Here is a 9530-nt window from a genome sequence, read left to right as displayed (position 1 = left end):
GGGTACCCCATGATGAGGATGCAGACCAGACCGGGACTCAGGCCTGGGGGGGGCGTTCCAAACCAGCCAAACGCTCTGAGGCTGCAGCTGCAACACCGACTTCAGTCCCAGCAGGTACCAGATCGTGCTTTTAGTTATTTTTTTCCAAGTCGTGTTTGTTTTGTCGGCTTTCTTTCATTTAGTCTCAGATTTTTGTGCCATCAGAATCAGAACCGGGTTTATCACCAGGTGGGTGCACACGTACGAGGGATTTAACTTGGTGTCGTGGTGCATTCATACAAGTAAAACAAACATTCAAAACACAGATAGAGAACTATTTTTAAAAAACTATAATAACATTTACAAATATAGTAAAATATTGCAGTATTTACATAAAAATAGAATGGAGTAAAATTGTTTTATTTTTAATGTTTTAGTCAATTTAAAGGCATTTTCTCTTTGTCTTGCTCAAATCAAACCATTTTATTTTAAGTGAATGAAAACCGTTTTAGTCGTCAGATTATATTCAATATTTCCGGTTGTTGTCAAAGTTAACTTCAGTAACGCGTAACTTTTCTCCTCAACAATACTGCACCTTAATATCGTCACACTTATTGTTTCCCCCAGCTGCAGGAAGTGATCATGCATTTAGTTATTAGGTATTTTTACAAATGGTGCAGCCTTAGTTATGCTACAGTAGTTTTGTCAGATTTCTTAAATTTAGTCTCAATTTTTGGTTGTTTTATTTTTAAAGATTTAGTCGATTAAAGTTTGAGGCATTTTCTCTTCGTCTTGCTCAAATCAAACCATTTTATTTTAAGTGAATGAAAACCCTTTTAGTCATCAGATTATATTCAATATTTCCGGTTGTTGTCAAAGTTAACTTCAGTAACGCGTTACTCCTGTAGTTCTCTTACAACTTTCTTTTAACAATTAATCATATTTAATCTCCTCTTATTGTCAATAAAGAAAATGTCTCGAAAGCATTTTTGTTTTTAAACTACCGTAATTTTCGGACTATAAGCCGCGCCCTCTTTTCCAATTTTTCGACCCTGCGGCTTATATAGCGGTGCGGCTAATCTATGGATGTAACGGCTAACGGCCACTAGGGGACCTCCTAAATCTATGGATGTTACAGGTTACAGTCCACCACCTTTAACTCTATGGGCTCTATGGCCGGTCCGCGCCCCCCACCTTTAAGCGGCGGGCTCCAGCAGGAAAAGCTGGAGGCCGGAAAAGAGTGAGACAGGTAGCGCGCAAAAGTAAAAGTGGAACCGAGAGTGGTACGAGAGACAGAACGAGAGCAAGACAGACAGACATTATGAGAGCGAGACAGTTTGTCCCCTTACCACTGGTTGAAAACCACTGCCGTAGATCACTGCCGGTACGTGCGCTGGGAGCGCACCGTTTAAGTTTGAAAGTTGAAAAGTGTGTGTGTCTGAAACGCTATGTGATACAGTACAGTTTACACAGCACATGTTCTGTAGCTACTATTGCACTAAATGCTAACACTTGAATACGTTATGCAAATATGCAACTTGTTTGTTGAAATGTTAATAAATGGGAGCTTCCTCAAACAGCCATCTCTTTCCCGACAATCCCCTCTGTGCACGAACCCTTACATATGGTAATGAAACATTAAAACACCTGCGGCTTATAGTCCAGTGCGGCTTCTATATGTACACATCATTCAATTTAGCTGCTGCGGCTTATATTCAGGTGAGCCTTATAGTCCAGAAATTACGGTGTATATATAAGTATTTTCTCATCAACAATACTTCACGTTAATTTCATCACAGTTATTGTTTCCTGACGCAGGTGCCCTATCCCTATCGTCTGGTTCAAGTCATAGAAAAACTCTTGCAGACAAATTTATTTAGTCCGAGTTTTTGTTTAAGGACTCCCGTCATGTAGGATTCCTCCTGATAGTTTCATGTCTAAGCATAAAGCCCTCTCTCTCTCTCTCTCTCTCTCTCTCTCTCTCTCTCTCTCTCTCTCTCTCTCTCTCTCTCTCTCTCTCTCTCTCTCTCTCTCTCTCTCTCTCTCTCTCTCTCTCTCTCTCTCTCTCTCTCTCTCTCTCTCTCTCTCTCTCCCTGCAGAACCGTCAGCCGATGATGGCTCAGATGAGCGGCGTCTCGAATGTGAACCTTCCTCTCAGAGCCAGCAATCCCAACCAGGTAAGTGCTCACCTGTTTGATGAGCGGAGGGTTCCTTCATGTGGACAAACTTCTTCTTCTTAAGAAAGAGCTTCGTCACAGAGAGGCCAGGACGTCTGACTGAACCTTTCATGGGATCTAAATCCTATGTTCTAATAGTTCCTTGGAGTGCAGCTCTACTAAACTTCATAATGCATCCCCCTCTTACTGCACCTGCCGTTCACCTGTATGCATGTTTGGTGCACGGTCCAATAGTCATGAGGGGAAGTTAGACACAACATTAATGACAGATTGAAAGCAGTTGATTGGAACGTGGTGAGATCGGGCTCCGCCCCTCTTGTAACTTCTTATATGACGCATGTTCGATTAGTCATGAGCTTCGGCTTTACACATTTTCATTCAACTCTTTGGCCTCATGACGTTGTATCCCCTCCTCCTTTGATTGATTGATCGATCTCTCCCTCCTCTCTCCTTCAGGGCACCATCAACGCCCAGATGTTGGCCCAGCGTCAGCGGGAGTTGCTAAGCAACCACCTGCGCCAGCGGCAACAGCAGCAGCAGAGGAGCCTGGCCATGAGGGGCCTCTCTCTGCCCCCCAGCATGAACAACAACAACCCTCGAGGGCCACATGCGGCCCCCCCGCAGTTCCCTTACCCTCCCAGCTACGGTACCAGTACAGGCCTGGCCTCCCCCCCTCTCTCCCCAAACCTCCCCCCCAACCCTCAGCTGCACATGCATGGCTCCTCCTCTTCCTCTACCTCCAATTCCTCTTCCTCCACCTCCGCATCCTCCTCCTCCCAGATGATGATGGGACAGTATGGGGCCGTACTCAGCCCCCAAATGCAGCACAGTGCCTTTCAGTTTCCCAACTCAGGTACTGAAGACCCCCCTCCCAAGTCCTAGCCTCCCACATTCTCCATTCTCCACCCTGCTATTGTGTGTGTGTGTTTGTTTGGGTAGATGTCAGGAAGTATCGGTTTTATAACGTCATGATTATCGGGTTAATGCGCCGGCGGTCCAGATGAGAGGCCTGAGACTTACGGTCGTGTGAGAACAGAAACTAAAGAAATGTGAGAATGAAATCACAAATGCCTTGAAGTCTCAATAGAGGTGGAGCACAGGACTCCAGACGGCACTAATGAAAGGTACTCCTGCAGGAAGTGAACATATATTAATAGCATCAATAGTAGGAATAGAATAGCACAGCGAAAGTGCATCAGTGTTAAAGTGTTTCATACAAACATGCAGCCAAAAGTGCTTCAAATAGCAACATTTCAGATTTTTAAAACATTGATAAAAAGTAAATTAATTTAGAAAGCAATGTAGTGAGTTTCAGTATCTACTAAGTAGGTTTAAGAAGAAGTCTGAGTCAGATTTTATTTAAGGTAATCTGATTACAAATAACCTATTTGTAATGGTTTTAACAGATTATATGTGAACATTCATAAAAGTACTTGCATATCATCAGCGTGTTTCACTTGAATTTGAACTAATCAAATGTTTAAAGGTCACATACTCACATATAGATTATGTGTAGCCAGATTATCAAAGTGTTTCTGAATCTCTTTAAACTCCAAAATGGAGTCCTGTGAGCTCCTGCTTCTCCAGCAGGGGGCGCCAGCAGCTCATTAATGACCTCAATGAGGAAGGGACTGACTCTGATCTGCAGGACGACATGTTCCATCATCCCTCTCTCAATAATCTGACTGTCTGCATATCAATCCCTCCTGAACTCTCTTTCCTTACTCCCTTGACTCCTGCTTCCTTTCCCTCCTGAACTCCATGTCCTTACTCCCTTGACACCTGCTTCCTTTCCCTCCTGAACTTCCTTGCCTTACTCCCTTGACACCTGCTTCCTTTCCCTCCTGAACTTCCTTGCCTTACTCCCTTGACTCCTGCTTCCTTTCCCTCCTGAACTTCCTTGTCTTACACTCTTGACACCTGCTTCCTTTCCCTCCTGAACTTCCTTGCCTTACTCCCTTGACTCCTGCTTCCTTTCCCTCCTGAACTCCCTTTCCTTACTCCCTTGACTCCTGTTTCCTTTCCCTCCTGAACTCCCTTTCCTTACTCCCTTGACTCCTGCTTCCCTCCTCTAAACTCCCTTTCCTTACTCCCTTGACTCCTGCTTCCTTTCCCTCCTGAACTCCCTTTCCTTACTCCCTTGACTCCTGCTTCCCTCCTCTAAACTCCCTTTCCTTACTCCCTTGACTCCTGCTTCCTTTCCCTCCTCTAAACTCCCTTTCCTTACTCCCTTGAATCCTGCTTCCTTCCTCTAAACTCCCTTTCTTTACTCCCTTGACTCCTGCTTCCTTTCCCTCCTAAACTACCTTTCCTTACTCCCTTGACTCCTGCTTCCTTCTTCTAAACTCCTTTTCCTTACTCCCTTCCCTCCTGCTTCCTTGCCTGCTGTCATGCATGTGTCTCACTCATCATAGTGTCACATTGACTCCCTTCAGTGAAGTCTAAATATCTAAATACCCCCTCCCTCCTCTCAGGTATGAGCCAGCAGGCAGACGGGGGGTTTGTTAGCCCCGGGGCCCCTCAGAGCCCTCTGCTGTCCCCCCGCATGGCCCACACACAATCCCCCATGATGCAACAGGGCCAGGGCAACGCTGGCTTCCAGGCCCCCCCCGACATGAACGGCTGGCCGCAGGGCAACATGGGAGGCAACAGGTGAACAAAATACTCTATGTTGTCGTTTTAGTTCATTTTCCATGCAGAAATGTCAGAAAATGCAGTTTCCAAACGTGGAGATTTCCTGCTTTTCTGTGTTTTATATTGTGTCAAATTGACTATTTTAGGACTTTGAAATGAATCTGATGAACTGGGATGGAGATTTTTCACTATTTCTGACTTTACACACTTCAAACTATTAATCAACAGGTTTTATTAGTTGAATCTTTCATTAATGTTTTGATGCAGCTTTTATTGTTAGGATATTCATGTTGCTTATGTCAGCAGCCCGAGTTGCCATAAATGATACCTCCTGTATAAGAAACCCTCCCAATTATTTCCTCTGTGCTCCTAACGCATCGTTTCCTCTCCGTTATTAAACCCTTTCTCCCCCCTCTCCCCCCAGTATGTTCCCACCGCAGCAGGCCTCCCCCCAGTTCTCCCAGCAGAGCAGCAGCAACATGTACAACGGAGGAAACGCCATGAACCTCAACCCCGTGAACAACATGGCCGCCGGCAGCATGGGCCAGATGTCCGGCCAGATGAGCGTCACCTCCATGGCCTCGGGTCCTTCGCCGGGGCTGCCCTCCATGGGGCCTGAGCAGGTAAACACATATTTACACTCTTCACTTTTTGAAGCCTAGTCAAGCATAGTTAAGGTGAGACTTAAACAGCTGTTCCTGCAATGGTTAATTTAAGATATTAAGCTATTTAGCTTCCATAACATGTCTTTATTCAGACTATTGGAAAGAAATCAAACAATTATCATGAAATATATCATAAATGTGTTAATTTGTGTCCGTATATTTCTCTTAAATCGACCAGAAGTTAGCGTGCATAAAGCTTTCTTTGCATTTTTAAACATGACATTTAAGAAAACCTGTTATTTGACTCTTGGGAAGTTGAATAGTGATATATATTCGTTATTTATTGTACTTTATTAGTCCCGGACACTAAAGACAAGAACATGTTTTTCATACACGAGTCCATTCTGAGAGTTTGAGCTGGTTCATACTAGTGGAAGAAAACGCCCACTTTGAATCTGATGTCTCTTAAATTCCCCAAAAGTCACTACATAACGCCTCATTAGCATATCTAAACATAACGTGTCAGAACACTTGTAATGTAAAAAGTAACTGTCTTAATATCAGTTATCAAGTGGGGAAGTTTCATGGTGATATCTGTTAGTTCAAATATTTCCTCTATTCACATGTAGTGTATCTCATTAGAGTACTTTAGGGTCACTGAGGAGTTTAAGACAAACAGAATAGACCCTCAAGCAGCGACCAGGGGACCCAGAGACACTAAAAGCTCCTCCTTATTTCCGTGTTTGTGTTATCGTAAGACTCTTTAAGTGTTTGGGCTTATTGAATCGCCGCACTCGTGAATAATTTACTCGTTAGTTTACGTAACTCCTGACGAGTTCTGATGAACTTAGAGGACAATGATGTAATTATCAGCGTGCACTTTAGAGCCATTTAGCCCAGACGTTACCGAATGATGTGCAAACACTCTTCTGTCTGGACTCAGACCTGCACCATGTGACTCAGACCTGCACCATGTGTCTCAAACCTGCACCATGTGTCTCAGACCTGAACCATGTGTCTCAGACCTGCACCATGTGTCTCAGACCTGCACCATGTGTCTCAGACCTGCACCATGTGTCTCAAACCTGCACCATGTGTCTCAGACCTGCACCATGTGTCTCAGACCTGCACCATGTGTCTCAGACCTGCACCATGTGTCTCAGACCTGCACCATGTGTCTCAGACCTGCACCATGTGTCTCAGACCTGAACCATGTGTCTCAGACCTGAACCATGTGTCTCAGACCTGCACCATGTGTCTCAGACCTGAACCATGTGTCTCAGACCTGAACCATGTGTCTCAGACCTGCACCATGTGTCTCAGACCTGCATCATGTGTCTCAAACCTGCACCATGTGTCTCAGACCTGAACCATGTGTCTCAGACCTGCACCGTGTGTCTCAGACCTGCACCATGTGTCTCAGACCTGCACCATGTGTCTCAGACCTGAACCATGTGTCTCAGACCTGCACCATGTGTCTCAGACCTGCACCGTGTGTCTCAGACCTGAACCATGTGTCTCAGACCTGCACCATGTGTCTCAGACCTGCACCATGTGTCTCAGACCTGCACCATGTGTCTCAGACCTGCACCATGTGTCTCAGACCTGCACCGTGTGTCTCAGACCTGCACCGTGTGTCTCAGACCTGCACCATGTGTCTCAGACCTGCACCATGTGTCTCAGACCTGCACCATGTGTCTCAGACCTGCACCATGTGTCTCAGACCTGCATCATGTGTCTCAGACCTGCACCATGTGTCTCAGACCTGCACCATGTGTCTCAGACCTGCACCATGTGTCTCAGACCTGCACCATGTGTCTCAGACCTGCACTCATATGGACGAGAAACAACAGATAACAAGTCAGACCTTTAATTAAACATGTCGATATATTCCCTTCTCACTCTGAGGTGATTATTTCATGTCTTCACCTCATGATCCTGTTGTTGTGCGATGCTGTTGCTCGTGATGCTTTTAAGCTCAATAAAGCAGCATGAATATTTAACCTGCTGCAGTTTGATCGTCTGCACTTCAGACTCTTGAAACACGCCAGTATATCTGTCACTGGATTTATCCTCCTTCCACGATTATAGGAATATATTGGCACTTAGATTATTTCAATTATTTACCGTTCGCCCATTAGCGAGGTCTTTTGGTGATTTACTCGCTCCTTCCAAGAGGCTTTCTGATTGTTTATGGGCTTTTACAGAAGTTCAAGTTCTGCCAGTTCAAGTGTGGTGTTGCTTTGTGTTTATTAAAGGGAAAATTAACCCTTAAAATCATCATTCTCATATCACTTATTCCCAGTTTTACCTTAAATTCATCGTTTTTCTGGCGGTGAACACAGAATCAAAAAGCTGAGAAGTGTCTCGGTGAATTGACGTGAATATTGGTCGTTTTTAAGAACTGAACAAATATTTAAAAAAAAAATTGTATATAGTTTGTGGCTCAGAAGGAAGTCCAGCTTCGAATATCATTGGTGTATTAATATGTGAGATATTGTAAAGCCTTTATCAAGTACGGTGGAAAGGTGCTGCATACATGTAAGGATCGTTTGTTGAGATTTTGCAACACAGAGTTCGAAAATGAGACGGGGAAGCATCCTTATACATTTATGCTACGAAAAAGAGTTTTTTGCTGTTGTTAAAAACAGCTCCCATTTACTTTAATTCCTCAAGAATTTTCTCCATTTCTGATTCTTCGCTTACCGTGGAGGCGTTCGAGAAATCACAGGATGAGTTTTTGAAATAGGCATTTCTAGAGATCACTAGATTTACTCGCGGTTTATCAATTAAAGATCCAAAGGCGGTCACATGACTTCACGTCACCACCGCTAAGCTAAAGGAGGCTAATGTTGGGCTATAAAGGAACTACAGCACGGTCACATGACTTCACGTCACCACCGCTAAGCTAAAGGAGGCTAATGTTGGGCTATAAATGAACTACAGCACGGTCACATGACTTCACGTCACCACCGCTAAGCTAAAGGAGGCTAATGTTGGGCTATAAAGGAACTACAGCACGGTCACATGACTTCACCTCACCACCGCTAAGCTAAAGGAGGCTAATGTTGGGCTATAAAGGAACTACAGCACGGTCACATGACTTCACTTCACCACCGCTAAGCTAAAGGAGGCTAATGTTGGGCTATAAAGGAACTACAGCACGGTCACATGACTTCACGTCACCACCGCTAAGCTAAAGGAGGCTAATGTTGGGCTATAAAGGAACTACAGCACGGTCACATGACTTCACGTCACCACCGCTAAGCTAAAGGAGGCTAATGTTGGGCTATAAAGGAACTACAGCACGGTCACATGACTTCACGTCACCACCGCTAAGCTAAAGGAGGCTAATGTTGGGCTATAAAGGAACTACGGCACGGTCACATGACTTCACGTCACCACCGCTAAGCTAAAGGAGGCTAATGTTGGGCTATAAAGGAACTACAGCACGGTCACATGACTTCACGTCACCACCGCTAAGCTAAAGTAGGCTAATGTTGGGCTATAAATGAACTACAGCACGGTCACATGACTTCACGTCACCACCGCTAAGCTAAAGGTGGCTAATGTTGGGCTATAAAGGAACTACAGCACGGTCACATGACTTCACGTCACCACCGCTAAGCTAAAGTAGGCTAATGTTGGGCTATAAATGAACTACAGCATGGTCACATGACTTCACGTCACCACCACTAAGCTAAAGGTGGCTAATGTTGGGCTATAAAGGAACTACAGCACGGTCACATGACTTCACGTCACCACCGCTAAGCTAAAGGAGGCTAATGTTGGGCTATAAAGGAACTACAGCACGGTCACATGACTTCACGTCACCACCGCTAAGCTAAAGGAGGCTAATGTTGGGCTATAAAGGAACTACAGCACGGTCACATGACTTCACGTCACCACCGCTAAGCTAAAGGAGGCTAATGTTGGGCTATAAAGGAACTACAGCACGGTCACATGACTTCACGTCACCACCGCTAAGCTAAAGGCGGCTAATGTTGGGCTATAAAGGAACTACAGCACGGTCACATGACTTCACGTCACCACCGCTACGCTAAAGGAGGCTAATGTTGGGCTATAAAGGAACTACAGCACGGTCACATGACTTCACGTCCCCACCGCTAAGCTA

At 44.9% G+C, this 9530-nt stretch overlaps 1 protein-coding gene across 4 annotated transcripts in view; it reads left to right on the top strand.

The window, feature by feature from the left end:
* The window catches only part of ncoa2 (nuclear receptor coactivator 2), an 82083-nt gene that overhangs the window by 69266 nt on the left and 3287 nt on the right, over positions 1-9530 (top strand). For 3 of the 4 annotated variants that reach the window (XM_079660906.1, XM_079660904.1, XM_079660905.1), the window contains 5 exons: positions 10-114; positions 2079-2156; positions 2613-3009; positions 4631-4808; positions 5215-5413. In XM_079660906.1, the coding sequence (XP_079517032.1) occupies positions 10-114; positions 2079-2156; positions 2613-3009; positions 4631-4808; positions 5215-5413 (957 nt within the window). The remainder of the gene's footprint in view (positions 1-9; positions 115-2078; positions 2157-2612; positions 3010-4630; positions 4809-5214; positions 5414-9530) is intronic. The other variant, XM_079660907.1, reaches the window with a different exon arrangement.

This window comes from Notothenia rossii (assembly GCF_949606895.1).
Source record: "Notothenia rossii genome assembly, chromosome: 12".
NCBI classification, from domain to species: Eukaryota; Metazoa; Chordata; class Actinopteri; order Perciformes; family Nototheniidae; genus Notothenia; species Notothenia rossii.
The sequence above is the reverse complement of the archived record's forward strand: the minus strand, read 5'-3'. Positions and strand labels throughout refer to the sequence as shown.